We start from the raw sequence: 19,024 nt of genomic DNA, 5'->3' as shown, positions 1-19,024 counted from the left end.
TCGTGCCACATCACCTGAAGGGACTAGTACAGAGCATGAGGTAAAAGCGTTGTCTTCATAGCTGCATAAAATTGAATAAATTACCAATTCCCGGCCAATCAGCTTTCAGTGCGATGCCGGGAAATGCGCGGAGCGCCTGCGCGGACTGCCGGCACCGCAGATTCAAATTGGGCAGGAGGTCACGTGCGAGTAACGGCCGCGCGCGCTCGCGAGCGGAGTCACGTGACACCGCCGCCAACTGTCCCCTGCCGGAGAGACGCAATGGCGGACCAGGCAGTGATGGAAATGGATAGCCAGCCTTTAACTCCTTGCCATGGCCAGCACCTTTCAGCAATGGTGAGAAGCAAGACAACTGGTCAACATCTGTCCACAGGTCCATGCTCAGCAAGAAAAGAAAGGAGGAAAGGCCATCAACCTTGTGATGCCCAACACCATCCCCATCATTTGGTACAACCTTGGGCAAGATGCAAGGATGCTGCAATTTACCTTAGGTGGAATCTGCAATCATTTAGCTCTTGAATGGGGTCTGAGCCCACTGGGGGTGTATCTCAGGAAGCCGTGCAATGCCCACCATTTTAAGACCATTTTTTTCTTGGTCCTAATGGATGGAAAATCATGCCTTGTATGTGCCAGATTTTCTACTCAGGGCTCTCTAATGTGAAGCTTTGCACCTGGTGCCCACAAGCATGACATTTACCTTGCCAATGACTACTTCATACCTCTTGATCATTTTTGTTGAATCTAATAGCGTTACAGTACATCAGGCTGTAATTCTTTGCACATGTAATATCAATGAGGGATTTGCTCAATTCTTTTGATTAATTTGTAGTGAATCTGATTTTTTTCTTTCTTTCTGAATTCACACCCGCACTTGTTTTTCTCGTGTTGTTAGTCTGGAGCTCTTTGAATTAAATACAAGAATCCATTTAATCACCTGCAACCAGTGAGATTGCTAGAAAGTATTTTGTTGCAGAGGCCGACCCTTATTTCTGGATTCTGTGACTCAGTTTGGGATAGTTGGCTGGAGCTTGAATTTGTTTTTTGCAAATGCATTGGCTGCAGTTCATGTCTATTGCATTTTGTGTCTTCTTTAGTTTGCTGAATTTCAGTATTCCAATGTGTACTCTCCTGTTTTTCATGAGTTGAGCTGACGTGCAGGGGAAAGGATGAATGAAAAGTGAAGGAAGAGAGAGATGGGCATAGCTTGGGAAAGAGAGTGAAGCAGGAGAGAGACCATGAGAAATAGTACAGGTAGGGTCGCAACCATTGTGATGGAATCTGTGGTTGCAAAACTTGTTTTGTTTTAAGACCCTAACTGAGAGAGAAACTAGAACAGAAACCAAAACTGAAACAGAAGCTGGAAAAACGACGTCGGGTTTCCGGGGTAACTGACACTGGTTAGAACCAGATAAAAGGAGACAGGGTCCTCCCCAGACCAGGCAGGAGTGGAGTGCCGGAAAGCAGAAGAAAGTGAAGATTGAATCCAAGAGTTGCTTCTGATATTTTAAGTAGCCGACTAACCATATCCAGCCATACAGTGTACAGCTTGTCACTGAAGGACTTGGATAAAGGGAAGTCTGGTAAATCCACACCATCACGACAGTTGTGAGCAGAGCTGAGGAGATTCTGAAGAAGTGTTGCCTTGTGATGAAGATTGTACCTGTGGAGTTTGGATTGAGAGGGAACTGCTGTCGGTAGAAGAACAGAAGCTAAATCTTTGAAGAAAGGAGCTGAAAATCTACGTGAGAACCTTCAGAGTTGTCAAGAACTGTGTGACTGTAATGGTTGCCATATATGTTGGCTGGACTGCCTGGTGTCTCTGTTGTATCTGTTAGTTAAGGTGTAATTTGTATTATATATATTGACCGTGATCTGTCTGTTGCTTCATGTTTAATTTATTTGGTGTTGGTTTGAGTGTTAAAGTAAAATTTATAAAAGTGAAATCTTGTCTGTTTGGTTTGGTTTCCTAAATTGTGGTCAATTGGTGGATTTGATTCTTTTTGTTTGTTGGTGATCTCCACAGGGATCATAACACTATTATCCATTCCTGGAGTCTTCAGGAATTAACGATTCACCTCCAGGACACTTGTGTTTTCATTTTCTTTCAACACTTTTGTTTATTAGAAATAAAATGTCAGGGAAAGGGAAAATGGCTGTTTTGACAGTTGAATCATCCAATTGAAAATTGATGAGTCTATTTGATTTCTATTTGGCATGGTAAGGCAGTGCAACAGAAAGATGGACATGACAGATAACCAATGGCAGGATCATAGGGTTGAGGTGATTGAAGGCGGGGAGTCATGTAACGAAACCTCCAGGAATATATCATAATAATAGGGGCAGAAATAGTCCACATGGCAATAAAACCTTGTTGATCTTCAACCCCAGCCCCACTTTTCACCTGATCTCTATCCCTTGATTCCCTTAGAGTATTGGTTCCGATTTTAACTCTGTGTAAGTGAATGGATTTTGAGTGAGTTAAAATCAAATATCTCTTGATCTCATCTTGAATATATTCAATGACGGAGTGACCCACAACCCTCTGGGGCAGAGAATTCCAAAGATTCACAGCCATCTGAGTGAAGTAATTTCTTCTCATCACAGTCCTAAATGGTTGATTGGGTAATTGTACAGGCCTTTGGTGAGACCACACCTGGAATACTGTGTGTACTTTTGGTCTCTATATTTGAGGAAGGATATACTTGCCTTAGAGGCAGTACAGGGAAGGTTCACTAGATTGGTCCCTGGGATGAGAAGGTTGTACTGTGATGAGAGGCTGTGTAAATTGCGTCTATATTCTCTGGAATTTAGAGAATGAGAGGTGATCATTGAAACATACAAGATTTGGGAGGGGCTTGACAGGGTAAATACTGAGACATTGTTTTCCTGGCTGAAGAATCTAGAACACGGAGGCATAGTCTCAGGATAATGGGACAATAATTTAGGACTGAGAGAAGGAGAAATTTCTTCCCTCAAAGGGTTGTGAATCTTGGGAATTCTCTACTTCAGTAAGTTGTGGATGCACCATAATTGCAGATATTTAAGGCTGAGGTAGACAGATCTTTGGTCTCTCAGGGAATCAAGGGATATTGGGAGTGGGCAGGAAAGTGGAGTTGAAGCCAAAGATCAGCCATGATCGTATTGAATGATGGAGCAGGCTCGACAGGCTGTATGGTCTACTCCAGCTCCTATTTCTGATGTTCTTATGATCCCTTATCCTGAGATTATGCTGCCTAGTTCTAGACTCTCCATCCATGGGTAACAGCCTCGAAGCATTGACCTAGTCAAGCCCTCTCAGAATCAGAAAGTCACTGACCTGAAATGTTAACTCTGCTTCTCTCTTCACAAATGCTGCCAGACCTGCTGAGTATTTCCAGCACTTTTTGTTTTTATTCCTCTCAGAATCATATGTTTCAATTAAATCACTTCTCATTCTTCTAAACTCTAGAGAATATAAGCCCATTCTACTCAATCTCTCCTCATAGGACTACGCTCGCAGCCCAGGAATCAACAAGTGAATTTTCTTTGCATGCCCTAAGAAGTATATCCTTCTTTCAGTACAAGAGACCAAAACTGAACAAAGTCCTCCAGTCCAACCACAGCTGGCAACCTTAAGCAGAGGAGAGAGGCAGATGTAAAGGACCAGAAGGGAAGAACTGGTAGTGGAGAAAATGAAATGTGTGGGGAAAGCAGACAGAATTGGGGAAAGTTGGAGAAGGAATACACATGGGAAAGGGAGATGAGCACAAGGAGAAAAGGAGAGATGGAGATGGGAAATAGATGCACAGAAAGGAAGGAGGATGAAAGAAAGCGAAACAAGTGGAGTACAAAGATTTTTGGGGTATCCTTGCCAATGCCAATACTATTTCTTCAGCTAGAGGAACATGAGAGGCTGAGAATTTTTGATGGAGTATGGGCCAAGTCCTGAAACTCTTTGCCATTTTTGCCATTTCTGGGGCTTAAAATCAGGACAACTCATTTTACTGACCTGAAAATTGGGGTGTAAGTCATTTCCACCAGTTTTCTGCCTCAAAATCAAAGCTCCCCAATTTCCAGTTGTTTATTTGCCTATCCCATGGAGCTGCTTTAAATATCTTTGAATGAGACCCAGTAATTTTAATTTGCTCAAATTCCAGAAGTTATGCCTGTGCTCTGCACTGCCAGCTCCCACTTTCACCTCTGACACCTCGGGCACTGTGAAGGGGTGCTACACGTATACAGAGACAAAAAGGAGGACTCAGAGTAGGTATCTTACCTTGACTTCTCTAGTGATGTCATTAACTGTCTTACTGCACTGCAAAGGAATCCTGGATTTTGAGGAAGTGGCATCCACCGGCATAGGCACCTCCCTCCACAAAATGCATGCCATGTTCTAGACAGATCTTTGGCCCTGGACCTTAGATAAACTATCTCTCTTGCTCTGTTGACTATTGTTGAGCATGATGAGTATTGCAGACTTGGACCCTTGAAGTATCCTGCTCAACTCTTTGATCTGGCTGTCTTCCTCGTAGCTCAGGTTGCTTGCTTCCTCCAATTTCCCCTTTAAGCAGCAGCAGTTTTTATATTCTTCTAAAACTGATATAACTCCAGCCTAAAACTTGCCCCTGAATGTTTTGAGGCAGTTGCACACACTAATGGGAAATAAGCAGAGATAAAAACTGTCTTTTTTTTATTCATTCACGGGATGTGGGCGTCACTGGCTATGCCAGCATTTATTGCCCATCCCTAATTGCCCTTGAGAAGGTGGTGGTGATCTGCTTTCTTGAACCACTGCAGTCTATTTGGGGTAGGTAGACCCAGAGTGCTGTTAGGAAGGGAGTTCCAGGATTTTGACCCAGCGACAGTGAAGGAACGGCGATATAGTTCCAAGTCAGGATGATGTGTGACTTGGAGGGGAACTTGCAGGTGGTGGTGTTCCCATGTATTTGCTGCCCTTGTCCTTCTAGTTGGTAGAGGCCGCGGGTTTGGAAGGTGCTGTCGAAGGAGCCTTGGTGCATTGCTGCAGTGCATCTTGTAGATGGTACACACTGCTGCTACTGTGCGTCGGTGGTGGAGGGAGTGAATGTTTGTAGATGGTGTGCCAATCAAGCGGGCTGCTTTGTCCTGGATGGTGTCGAGCTTCTTGAGTGTTGTTGGAGCTGCACCCATCCAGGCAAGTGGAGAGTATTCCATCACACTCCTGACTTGTGCCTTGTAGATGGTGGACTGGCTTTGAGGAGTCAGGAGGTGAGTTACTCGCCTCAGGATTCCTAGCCTCTGACCTGCTCTTGTAGCCACGGTATTTATATGGCTACTCCAGTTCAGTATCTGGTCAATGGTAACCCCTAGGATGTTGATAGTGGGGGATTCATTGATGGTAATGCCATTGAATGTCAAGGGGAGATGGTTAGATTCTCTCTTGTTGGAGATGGTCATTGCCTGGCACTTGTGTGGCGCGAATGTTACTTGCCACTTATCAGCCCAAGCCTGGAAATTGTCCAGGTCTTGCTGCATTTCTACACGGACTGCTTCAGTATCTGAGGAGTCACGAATGGTGCTGAACATTGTGCAATCATCAGCGAATATCCCCACTTCTGACCTTATGATTGAAGGAAGGTCATTGATGAAACAGCTGAAGATGGTTGGGTCTCGGACACTACCCTGAGGAACTCCTGCAGTGATGTCCTGGAGCTCAGATGATCGACCTCCAACAACCACAACTATCTTCCTTTGCGCTAGGTATGACTCCAGCCAGCGGAGGGTTTTCTCCCTGATTCCCATTGACAGTTTTGCTGGGGCTCTTTGATGCCATACTCGGTCAAATGCTGCCTTGATGTCAAGGGCAGTCACTCTCACCTCACCTCTTAAGTTCAGCTTTTTTGTCCATGTTTGAACCAAGGCTGTAATGAAGTCAGGAGCTGAGTGGCCCTGGCGGAACCCAAACTGAGCGTCACTGAGCAGGTTACTGCTAAGCAAGTGCCACTTGATGGCACTGTTGATGATACCTTCCATCAATTTACTGATGATTGAGAGTAGGCTGATGGGGCGGTAATTGGCCGGGTTGGACTTGTCCTGCTTTTTGTGTACAGGACATACCTGGGCAATTTTCCACATTGCAGGGTAGATGCCAGTGTTGTAGCTGTACTGGAACAGCTTGGCTAGGGGCGGGGCAAGTTCTGGAGCACAGATGTTCAGTACTATTGCCGGAATATTGTCAGGGCCCATAGCTTTTGCAGTATCCAGTGCCTTTAGTCGTTTCTTGGTATCACGCGGAGTGAATCGAATTGGTTGAAGTCTGGCATCAGTGATGCTGGGGACTCCAGGAGGAGGCCGAGATTGATCATCAACTCGGCACTTCTGGCTGAAGATTGTTGCAAATGTTTCAGCCTTATCTTTCGCACTGAAGTGCTGGGCTCCCCCATCATTGAGGATGGGGATATTTGTGGAGCCACCTCCTCCAGTTAGTTGTTTAATTGTCCACCACCATTCATGGCTGGATGTGGCAGGACCGCAGAGCTTAGATCTGATCCGTTGGTTATGGGATCGCTTAGCTCTGTCTTTCGCACGCTGCTTATGCAGTTTGGCATGCAAGTAGTCCTGGGTTGTAGCTTCAACAGGTTGGCATCTCATTTTGAGGTATGCCTGGTGCTGCTCCTGGCATGCCCTCCTGCACTCTTCATTGAACCAGTGTTGGTCTCCTGGCTTTGTGGTAATGGTAGAGTGGGGGATATGCCGGGCCATGAGGTTACAGATTGTGGATGAGTATAATTCTGCTGCTGCTGATGGCCCACAACGCCTCATGGATGTCCAGTTTTGCATTGCTAGATCTGTTCGAAATCTATCCCATTTAGCACGGTGATAGTGCCACACAACACGATGGACGGTATCCTCAATGTGAAGGCGGGACTTCATCTCCACAAGTACTGTGCGGTGGTCACTCCTACCAATACTGTCATGGACAGAAGCATCTGTGGCAGGAGATTGGTGAGCACGAGGTCAAGTATGTTTTTCCCTCGTGTTGGTTCCCCCACCATCTGCCGCAGACCCAGTCTAGCAGCTATGTCCTTTCGGACTCGGCCAGCTCGGTCAGTAGTGGTGCTACCGAGCCACTCTTGGTGATGGACATTGAAGTCCCCCACCAAGGGTACATTTTGTGCCCTTGCCACCCTCAGTGCTTCCTCCAAGTGGTCCAAGCCTATTAAATGTTCAGGATTTTCAATATTTTTGGTGTCTTAATTCAAGTAGCTACAGTTCTGTCTTTAAAGTAGCTGAAAAATATCTGTAATAAGTGTGACATGTTTTAGAATGCATATATGACTTAACGTTTGATATAACCGCCTTTTGATCCCTGTGGAAAAAGATAGGTGCCTTGTGGCACTGGCCAGGATTCCTACTGTAATAATGCTGAGCCTTTTTTTGTCTTTCAGGCAGTAAACATTGATGAACAGTTGAGCAATTTTAATTCTTCATTAAATTTAGAATGTCAGAACAAAGATTCAGACAAAATACGTTTGGCCAGTGCATATGACTGGAGTACAGATTGGAGTTTTTGGGTGAGCATTTATGATGACACCAAAACTGAGAGGTTATAACTATCAGGAAAGAACAAACTGGAACTCTTTTCTTTAATAAAGAGAAAGTTGACCTGTGACCTAAAAGAGGTCATCAAGTTAATAAAAGGGTTTGATAGGGTAAACATAGAAAAGATGTTTCCACTTGATATTTCCCTTTTCCCCGGTGAAATTGGGGGTTAGGGCAGAGAAGTGCATACTGTTATGGAGTCACAGCTCTCAGCAGGAGTTCCACACCCTCCTTTTTGGGCTGCCTGTGTCCGATGAAGCATTAAATCCAGTGGGAAGGATGTGAAGGCATTAGAGAGAGTGCAGAAAAGATTTACAAGAATGGTTCCAGTGATGAGGAACTTCAGTTGCGTGGCTAGATTGGAGAAGCTGGGGCTGTTCTCCTTGGAGAGGAGAAGGTTTAGAGGAGATTTTATAGAGGTGTTCAAAATCATGAGTGTTCTGGACAGAGTAGATAGGGAGAAACTGTTCCCGTTGATGGAAGGATTGAGAACAAGAGGGCACAGATTGGCAAAAGAAGCAACGGCAAAAGAAGAAAAACCTTTTTTTACATAGCGCATGGTTAGGATCTGGAATGGTCTGCCTGATAGTATGGCGGAGGTGGATTAAATCATGGATTTCCAAAGAGAATTGGATAATTATCAGAAAAGGAAAAAATCTGTAAGGCAATGGGGAAAAGGCGGGGGAGTGGGACTAGGTGAGTTGCTCTTGCAGAGAACCGGCACAGACACGATGGGCCAAATGGCCTCCTTCTGTTTGTAACCATTTTATGATTCTATTGTGGGAGAGTGCAAAACTAGGAGCCATAATTAGAAGATAGTAACTAACAAATCCAATTAGGAATTCAGGAGAAACTTCTTTACCCATAGATTGGTGAGAATGTAGAACCTGCTACCACATGGTGTAGTTGAGGCAAATAGCATAGAGGCATTTAAGGGGAAGCTAGATAAATACCTGGCGGAGAAAGGAATAGAAGGATATGCTGATGATGTGAGATGAAGTAGAGTGGGAGAAGGCTTTCATAAAGCATAAACACTAGCATGGACCAATTGGGCTGAATGGCCTGTTTCTTTGTTGTAAATACTGTGTGCCCCTTTTGAACTACTATTAACAAGTGTTGAAAATTAATCCTCATAATTTCTGATATTAAACTGGAAATGCACATAGGTCAAAAAGGTTCTTAGGATAAGGCTTACGCTCGTATTGTTCCCAGCAATACTACATACAGCCAGAAAAGCCAGTGACTACTTACCATTGCAGGGAGAGATGGCAGGGGGTGGGGGGGGCTGTGCGGTGGCAGGGGCGGGGGATTGCCTAGGAGACGACTCCTGTTTTCCGATTTTCTCTTTGGTATTTCTTTCCACATTAAAGATGTTATATAAATGCAAGTTATTGTTGCTGTTCTTGAGATGCTGAGGGGTGCTGGCCATGACTGGCCCACTGGGTGATGTTTCTGGCTCCTAGAGAAAGCAGAGAGGAATGTAGGTTACAATGCTGTGATCAAAGAAACAGTTGGAATGTAGCTTTACAATAAATGATTCAGACCATATGAAGCTTTTAGGACAGTGAATGAGCGAGTCGAGTGAGAAGGAAGATCTTGAGAAGAAAATTGCTAATCTTGGCCTGGGTGTATGTCTCTGACCACTCTATGAGAAAATCTGTCTATTTTGCCTTGTCCAATGAACTGGAGAGACATCTTTGAAAACCCTTGGTGCCCTGAGTAATGGCATCTTCCTCTAGTTCTGATGAAAGGTCATCGACCTGAAGTGTTAGCTTTATTTCTCGCTCCTCAGATGCTGCCTGATCTGCTGAGTATTTCCAGCATTTTCTGTTTTTACTCTAGTTTTGGTTAGTGTGGGCATATTATGTGCAGCTTTTGACTGCAATTAGAGTAATTCAGCACTCTACGAACTGCTTTGCCTGTGCTGGGACGAGGGAGCAGTACCACAGGACATGCGCGATGCCAATATCATCACCCTCTATAAGAACAAGGGTGACCGCGGTGACTGCAACAACTACCGTGGAATCTCCCTGCTCAGCATAGTGGGGAAAGTCTTCACTCGAGTCGCTTTAAACAGGCTCCAGAAGCTGGCTGAGCGTGTCTACCCTGAGGCACAGTGTGGCTTTTGAGCAGAGAGATCGACCATTGACATGCTGTTCTCCCTTCGTCAGATACAGGAGAAATGCTGCGAACAACAGATGCCCCTCTACGTTGCTTTCATTGATCTCACCAAAGCCTTTGACCTTATCAGCAGACGTGGTCTCTTCAGACTACTAGAAAAGATCGGTTGTCCACCAAAGCTACTAAGTATCATCACCTCATTTCATGACAATATGAAAGGCACCATTCAGCATAGCGGTGCCTCATCAGACCCCTTTCCTATCCTGAGTGGCATGAAACAGGGCTGTGTTCCTGCACCTACACTGTTTGGGATCTTCTTCTCCCTGCTGCTCTCACATGCGTTCAAGTCTTCAGAAGAAGGAACTTTCCTCCACACAAGATCAGGTGGCATGTTGTTCACCCTTGCCCGTCTAAGAGCGAAGACCAAAGTACGGAAAGTCCTCATCAGGGAACTCCTCTTTGCTGACGATGCTGCATTAACATCTCACACTGAAGAGTGTCTGCAGAGACTCATTGACAGGTTTGCGGCTGCCTGCAACGAATTTGGCCTAACCATCAGCCTCAAGAAAACGAACATCATGGGACAGGACGTCAGAAATGCTCCATCCATCAATATTGGCGACTACGCTCTGGAAATGGTTCAAGAGTTCACCTACCTCGGCTCAACTATCACCAGTTACCTCTCTCTCGATGCAGAAATCGACAAGCGCATGGGAAAGGCTTCCACTGCTATGTCCAGACTGGCCAAGAGAGTGTGGGAAAATGGCGCACTGACATGGAACACAAAAGTCTGAGTGTATCAAGCCTGTGTCCTCAGTACCTTGCTCTACGGCAGCGGGCCTGGACAACGTATGTCAGCCAAGAGCGACGTTTCAATTCATTCCATCTTCGTTGCCTCAGGCAAATTTTTGGCATCAGGTGGCAGGACCGTATGTCCAACACAGAAGTCCTCGAGGCGGCCAACATCCCCAGCATATACACCCTACTGAGCCAGAGGCGCTTGAGATGTCTTGGCCATGTGAACTGCATGGAAGATGGCAGGATCCCCAAGGACACATTGTACAGCAAACTCGCTACTGGTATCAGACCCACCAGCCGTCCATGTCTCCGCTTTAAAGACGTCTGCAAACGCAACATGAAGTCCTGTGACATTGATCACAAGTCGTGGGAGTCAGTTGCCAGTGATCGCCAGAGCTGGCGCGCAGCCATAAAGGCGGGGCTAAAGTGTGGCACGTCGAAGAGACTTAGCAGTTGGCAGGAAAAAAGACAGAAGCGCAAGGGGAGAGTCGACTGTGTAACAGCCCCGACAACCAATTTTATCTGCAGCACCTGTGGAAGAGTCTCACTCTAGAATTGGCCTTTGTAGCCACTCCAGGCGCTGCTCCACAAACCACTGAGCACCTCCAGGCACTTACCCATTGTCTCTCGAGACAAGGAGGCCAAAGAAGAAGAGAAACTGGAATGAAAAATTAATAGAGGGGCACATCAAAAGTTACAGTGCAGCCAATGATAACATGTGCATATCATGTATATGCATTGAGACAAAAGGGTTGGTTAATGGTAAATACTTTTAAGAATGTAATGGACTGAAGACTAACAGGTGTAGGTTACTGAAATAAAAACAGAAAATGCTGCAAATACTCAACAGGTCTGGCAGCATCTGTGGAGAGAGAAAAATGGTTAACATTTCAGGTCTGTGACCAATTGTTTTCAAATGCAAGAAGGGAAATAGAAAGCAATGAAGGTGAACAAGGTAGAAGAGACAAATGGAAATTCTATCGGAGAGAAGAGCAGAACTTCTTCAAGGTAGGCATTCCTAAAAGAGAAGTGGCAGTGAATTACACACAAATACAAAAACCAAATCCTGCAAATGCTGGGAATCTGAAATAAAAACAGAAAATGCTGGAAATACTCAGCAGATCTGGCAACATCTGTAGAGAGAGAAACAGAGATAACACTTGAAAGACCTGAAACTTTCACTCTGTTTCTCTGTCCACAGATGCTGCCAGCCCTGCTGAGTATTTCCAGCATTTTCTGTTTTTATTCAGGTGTAGGTTTCTGATAAAAAGTGTACCCAGCTGCATGGTAATCCATGGAACCACTGTAAGCTAATGTGGGGCAGAAACATGCTTTGGATACTTTGGACAGCTAATTTAGATCATGCCATGGTGAGCTAACCTATCTGAACTGACCTGGTTAGGTCGCAAACTTCTTTTGGTCTTCAATCCAGATTTACTGATTGTGCGACTCTGCAATCACAGGCATTGCCACCTCACCCCATGTAGTCTGCGATGTTTGCTAGTGTGCTAGGTGCCCTGGAGTGCTGGTGCCACCTCTCTGGTGCATATTTCAAGCAAAACTTTCACTGAAGAATGGATAAAATTGTTTGATTCCTCTGGAAGTTGACATTTGTTTAGCAAATTCTACCAGGAAGCATTAAGGAGTTTACCCTTTAAAATATAGCCCTGCTTTAAGATGGTGGTGTAAAGTTTATAAGTCCTGCAGTGCCACCTCATTTCTTGCTCCCCCACCCCGCCCCACAAAGCCCCCACAAAATCAAGCTCCCACTCAGAAATGTTATTCATACCTGAAGCTCAAAGTTATGAGCCTGAACCCAAAAATTATGGATGGCCAGCACTCATTTTTTTCCCAAAATATACTTTGTTCATAAAATTCTGTAAAAAATACATTACAAAACAGTACCAAGTTGACAATACAAGAAGTGCAAAGGAGATCAGTTTCCTTCAATACAGGAGTGAGTTGCCTCACAACCCTTCCATTGCATTTTACATGCCATGTACATTTTGCGGCAAACCCGTATTTTCTGGATACAGCCCGAGGGGTTTTCCATGGATCCTGCCCCTCAGTTCACTTTGGTGGGGGGACCTTACACAGTGGTCTTTCCCCATTGAGCCTTTGCTGCGGCTGCCCCAAGCTTTAGTTTATCCCTCAACACATAGTCCTGGACCTTGGAATATGCCAGTCTGCAACACTCAGTCGTGGACAACTCTTTGCAGCAAGTTTCGGGCAGACCAAAGAGTGTTTTTCACCAAATTGATGGTCCTCCAGCAGCAGTTGATGTTTATCTCGGTGTGCGTCCCTGGGAACAGCCCGTAGAGCACAGACTCCTGTGTTACAGAGCTGCTTAGATGAACCTCGACAAAAACCACTGCATCTCTTTGCACACCTGCTTTGCAAAGACACATTCCAGAAGGAAGTCTCTTGTCCATCACAGCCACCTCGAGGGCATTGTGCAGAGGGGATGAGACTCCGGGCATGCAGGAAGGATCTGATGAGGAGGGCTCTTCACACCACCAGCCAAGCTACATCTTGGTGCTTGTTTGAAAGTTCTGGTGATGAGGCATTCTGCCAAATGACTGGCAGTCTGCTCGGGGAACCATCCGACAGGATCCACCAACTCCTTTTCCGGTAGGGCCTTGAGGACTGGATTGGATTGGTGGTCAAAGATGTTTTACCACAGAAACTTTTCCACGAAGGATAGGTGGTATGGCACAGTCCAACTGGATGGAGCATTCCATGGCAATGTGACCAGGCCCATTCTTCGCAACACCAGGGACAGATAGAACCTCAGTACGTAGTGACACTTGGTCTTTGCGTACTGGGGCTGTACACACAGCTGGATGGCCAGCACTCAACCATTTGAATGAGGGGTATTGTCACACGCACCTCCTAACAGGTTCTCACACAGCTGAAATTGGTGCTATCAGGTACATCTTATAGTTCCAACTACTTGGAGTACGAGATACACAAGATATGTGTGTGTCACTGGGTGAAACTGCTATTCCTGTACTTCTTGACATTAGCCTGGGTACTTGTGTTCACCTGGTATGTTCAAGAAATCTTCACACATAATATATTTATATGTAACTTTGTTAAATTCAAAGTTTACATAAGCTGCAGGAAGGAACCATATACAGCTAGAACATTAAACTATATAACCCACTTGTAACAGATTATAAGGACAGAAGTCATATACTCATGCTCTGGGACACCTCAGCAAGCCAGGCAATCAAGATGGAATAAGCTAAACTCCCAAAGTGGCAGAGAACAATAGTGATTGCCATATTCATACCCAGAAGTAAATAACTCCTAACAGACTTCGATTTATACTTGTGAATTACGAGGTGACACATCTATAATTTAAAAGTTGTCCTTACACTGTTTAGCTGAGTTCATCTGTCAGTACATTTTTACTACCTGTAAACTATCTTAGCTCAGATTACATCCTTTCAGCATTGCACCAATTCACACACAAACATATATATTATTAAAAGTCATACATTTCCATAAAAAGATTTGAGAATTTGCTTTTTCAATACAATACAACAACATTATCACACTCCTGGAATGTCGAAGGTCCATTCCATGGCTGATTAATTAGGCAAGTTCCTGTTTTGAGTAGATTATCTTCCTAATAAATAGGAACTGTAGGAGGGAAATTTCCTTTATTTGCTATTTGTAGAGTGAACTATTGGCTGTAACCAAAGTAGCTTTGGAATTTGTTACCATCAAATGCTTATTTAATAAATTGCAATCACTGATTGAAGATTACTGATTTCTTTTTGTATGGCATATAGTTACAGATTTCAAGCCCCACGTACAAACAAAAGAATGATGAATTCAGAAAACAGTTCAAGGACCTCCCGGAGTCAGAGATACTTATGGTAGGTAAGTAATGAACATTTCTTCAAAATGAAGTTAAGTAACTCAGAATTTTTAACGTCTTCAAATCAGAGTGAGAGTAAGACAATGCAATCTAAAGAACAATTTTTGCTTTGGGCACAATTGCTGATCTGGCTGCAAATTGCACCACTTAATAATGAATGGAAAGTCCTGCAGGGCCACCTGACCCTCATACTATACAGGTAGCAAGCAAAGCTCGATGGCAAGAATACAAATTCATAAATGTTCTGACCAGGTGAGAAATGTGTCTAGGGATCCCTTCTAGCCTTCACCTGGTCTTACTGTAACAAGGTTTATGTCTTAAACACACTGTGTTTTAGCTCCTCCTTGCTGAATCCTGTTCATCGCTTTCCAATTATAATGCAAAGAAATGAGCACAAACAGACTTTCTTAGGTTTAAAGAAGAAAAGTGAAATTCATTAAAACTTAAACTTAACCTTTAATTCGGTTACCGCCTACGGATACACGCCGTGCCCCAGGCTAGCATGTAGACATACAAATAGAGACAGAAAAGAGCAGAAGAAAAATAAAGTGAAAAAATTTGAGGCAATCTCTGAAGGGTTTTGTTTTATGTTACCATGCTTTGAGCTTGTTGTAGTCCTGGCTTTTAGGTAGATCTTGCTTTTCATTGGGGCCCAGTATTTTTCTTAAACCTTGTTCACTGTAGGAGACTTTTCTCTCTTGGGGTTCATATGTCTTCAATGGACTCTGAAGCTGGTGAGAGTGAGATGAGAGCAGACAGGAGAGGCAGTGGCAAACTAGCCATGAGAGGTCTTTTTATTCCAGGAGGAAACAGTTTTCAGTCTTCAAACACTGTTTCTCCAATTTAAAACTCCCCCAGTTGGCCAGTAGGGGGTCATGTGACTGACTGGTTTGGCCAGGTCTCTTCTGTGTATTGGGAACATCTTAGCAATCAACCTGGAATGCTAGTTTCTGCACCTTCAACGTTTGGTAATCAAAAGTCCATTGTGGATTAAATTAGAGCAGGGAGTGGCCCCTTTGTCCTTTCCAAGTACTGTCTGTTACTATGCAAATGTCTTTCCTGTCATGGGTCTGGTGTTTTTTTAAAGCAAATTCTTTCTTTTCTCCAGTAACAGTTTAAAAATCAATGTTCATGTGGTGAAATTAATGTGCCTCATTTTTGGCAGGTGGGGGCCTGCATGACATAAAATTAACACTGTAGAATTCTTAATTAACTCCTAGTATGCTCCCAACCTCAAAAGGGAGATTCTTGCAGATTAATAAAGCCATCTCCCTCTTTTGTGCAAAGAGGAATTATGTGCAGAAATGACATCCCCCAGCATCTACAGAGATTTTTATCCTTCATGTTATCAATGTAGGTATTAATAAAAAATAGTATTATCCTGTGGGGAAAAACAAGACCTCTTTTCAATAGGTAGTTGAAAGATACAAACAATCCACAGTCATGTCTTATCACAGAATCAATTGCTAATTAGATAACATTGTTTGAAAGTGTTCCTGGAATGAAGTTTGACATGCAGATTTCCCTGGACCAATCCTTCCTTCCTTTTGGCCTTCTTATCTCGAAAGACAATGGGTAAGCACCTAGAGGTGGTCAGTGGTTTGTCGAGCAGCGCCTGGAGTGGCTATAAAGGAAAATTCTTGAGTGACAGACTCGTCCACAGGCGCTGCAGGTGAAGTTGGTTGTTGGGGCTGTTACACAGTTGGCTCTCTTCTTACACTGCTGTCTCTTTTCCTGCCAACTGCTGAGTCCGTTCGACTCGCCTCTGTTCAGCCCCGCCTTTATAGCTGTCTGCCAGCTCTGGTGATCGCTGGTAACTGGCTCCCACAACTTGTGGTCATTGTCGCAAAACTTCATGTCGCATTTGCAAGCAGAGACATGGACGGCCGTTGGATCTGATTCTAGTAACGAGCTCTCTGCACAATACATCCTTGGGGATCCTGCCATCTTCCAGGCAGCTCACATGGCCAAGCCATCTCAAACACCACAGGCTCAGTAGGGCGTACATGCTGGGGATGTTGGCTGCCTCGAGGACTTCTGCGTTGGAGATACGGTCCTGTCACCTGATGCCAACGATTCTCCGGAGACAACGAAGATGGAATGCGTTGAGCCGTCGCACTTGGCTGACATACGTTGTCCAGGCCTCTCTGCCGTAGAGCAAGGTATTGAGGACACAGGCTTGAAACACTTGGACTTTTGTGTTCCGTGTCAGTCCCACAACCTCTTGGCCAGTCTGGACATAGCAGCAGACGCCTTTCCCATGCGCTTGTTGATTTCTGCATCGAGAGACAGGTTACTGGTGATAATTGAGCCCAGGTAGGTGAACTCTTGAACCACTTACAGAGTGTGGTCGCCGATATTGATGGATGGAGCATTTCTGGTGTCCTGTCCCATGATGTTCGTTTTCTTGAAACTGATGGTTAGGCCAAATTCGTTGCAGGCAGCTGCAAGCCTGTCAATGAGTCTCTGCAGACACTCTTCAGTGTGGGATGTTAATGCAGCATCGTCAGCAAAGAGGACCAATACAAATGTATAAAGCTTAAAGGCTCCCAGGTGGTGTTCTTGGGTGAATGGTAGCTGAAATATATATATCATGAAACATTTAAAATCTGTTAAAAAGGATACCGCATGACTGACTTTTAAATTATTTATTTATTTTGTCATTCTTTCCAGGAAATGAATAAACTGTACAGAACGTTTAGACAACAGACAGCATATTTGAATGCCTTATGATAGCTACAAGAGATTTCAAAAGACTTAGCTCCCAACACTTGATTGTCTCATCCTACTTGAATTTATTTTCTGTTGACATAGATCACGCATGTGCATTGCAGAAGGACTTATTGCTTCAAGGACGTTTATACCTCACAGAGAATTGGCTTTGCTTTCATAGCAACATCTTTGGCTGGGAAACATCTGTGAGTTATTTTTCATGGATAGGGTATGATAAGTGTCTGATTTTGAGTATGCTTAAAAATGGATATCTACAATTTGCCTTGTTTAGAATATGAACAACTTCCAAGTCATATGTAATGGATGTATGAAGCAATGCAATAACCAGCAATGTACAAACTATTATGCTTTGCTGAAGCAGATTGTTGAATATATTTTCTGTCCATATCTGCGGATAACTGTTTAATGTCAGCAAGCGTTTTCTGTAATAGGATTGACTCATTACCTCCTTCTTCAAGGTCTTAAGATGTTCCTGCAAATGGGCCCATTTGCTTTCTGGCTCTTACTGACTTATTCAAATGGGCTGGCAGGCTGACATGGATAGTGCCTTCTTCTGTAATGCTATCGTTGCTGGGCACTCCACCAGCATGTCCTGCCATCTGCATTGGGGCAGACCACAGAGCTGCACTGAGGTCACTGAAATCCTGCTTCAGGATCCTGTTGATAGTATTTCTCAGTAGCATAAATACAAACATGTTGGGTGTGCCCCTCTGGCTGACCTGCTGCAATTTGTGCAAATTAAAAAGAAATCAAATGGATGAATTTCCTAGAATGAGTGCAATGAGCTGACTGGTGCTTCTAACTCCCAGCAGCACTACTGTTTCCCTCCAATTGAAACTTCCCTCAAGGATGTAACATACTGCAGGTCCCAGCTGGAAGAAGAAAGCAGTGCTGCTGGGAGTTGGAGGCACCTGTCAGCCTACTGCATAAGGCCATATTGCTGCACTTTAGCAGAGAAAGCTTTACAATGAGGTCTCTGATTATTTTTTAAAGACCCACAATTTGCCATCAGTTCAGATGTTTCTGCCAATGGTGGGAAGTTATTATTAGTAGTGTCTCAGTGATAGCACTTTCATCTCTGAGTCATGAAGGTTGTGGGTTTGTGACCACATAACCTAGGCTGACACTCCATTCCAGTACTGAGGTAATGCTGCATTTTTGGAGGTGTCGTCTTTCTGATGAGATGTTAAACCAAGACTCAGTTTGTCCTGTTAGGTGGGTGTAAAAGATTGCTTGGCACTATTTTGAAGGAGAGCAGGGGAGTTCCCCACTGTGTTCTGGTCAATATTTATCCCTTAACCAACATCACTAAAACATATTATCTGGTCATTATCACACTGCTGTTTGTGGGATCTTGCTATGTACAAATTGGCTGCCATGCTTCCTGCATTACAATGTGGCTATACTTCAAAAGCACCTCAGTGGCTGTAATACACATTGGGACATCCTGAGGTCATGAAAGGCTCCACATAAATGCAATTCTTACTTCCTTCCTTCCCTTCCTTCCGTTCTCCCTCCCGCCCTCCTACTTTTCTATGGCTCTTTGTTGGGATTTGGAGCAGGAAAAGGGACAGCCATCAATATTTGTCTCACCCATCTTGGAGGAACTGATTGATGCATGTCACAAAGGATTCCTTCACCCTCCATGGAAGATCTAAACCTCATGTTGCTGAGGCAATCAGCCTTATTTAATTAACAGTAATTAACTGTTGAATGAATATGATATTTGAACTAATCAGGTGGAAGTATGACAGATTTTTTAAATAAGTGACGCTTCAAAATATGATGGGCACTTTAGCACACCCTAAGGACATGCGCTGATTGCAAGAATTATATTTATATAAGGATGAGTTGGGATGCAGGTTAGGTTCTGTGATCAAGCAGAGTTTTGACTCATTGTCAGCAGCGGGTCATTTACCTGGT

The 19,024-nt window shown here is 44.2% G+C and overlaps 1 protein-coding gene across 1 annotated transcript in view; it reads left to right on the top strand.

Annotated features, from left to right (window-relative positions):
• Nucleotides 1–276: 276 nt before the first annotated feature.
• Nucleotides 277–19,024, top strand: part of gramd1c (GRAM domain containing 1c) — a 125,207-nt gene continuing 106,459 nt past the window's right edge. Inside the window, exons 1-4 of the mRNA XM_068034192.1 lie at nucleotides 277–336; nucleotides 7,407–7,532; nucleotides 14,280–14,370; nucleotides 17,183–17,286. Of these exons, the coding sequence (XP_067890293.1) occupies nucleotides 280–336; nucleotides 7,407–7,532; nucleotides 14,280–14,370; nucleotides 17,183–17,286 (378 nt within the window). The 5' untranslated portion in view covers nucleotides 277–279. The remainder of the gene's footprint in view (nucleotides 337–7,406; nucleotides 7,533–14,279; nucleotides 14,371–17,182; nucleotides 17,287–19,024) is intronic.

The sequence above is a fragment of the Heterodontus francisci genome, chromosome 6 (assembly GCF_036365525.1).
Source record: "Heterodontus francisci isolate sHetFra1 chromosome 6, sHetFra1.hap1, whole genome shotgun sequence".
NCBI classification, from domain to species: domain Eukaryota; kingdom Metazoa; phylum Chordata; class Chondrichthyes; order Heterodontiformes; family Heterodontidae; genus Heterodontus; species Heterodontus francisci.
The sequence above is the reverse complement of the archived record's forward strand: the minus strand, read 5'-3'. Positions and strand labels throughout refer to the sequence as shown.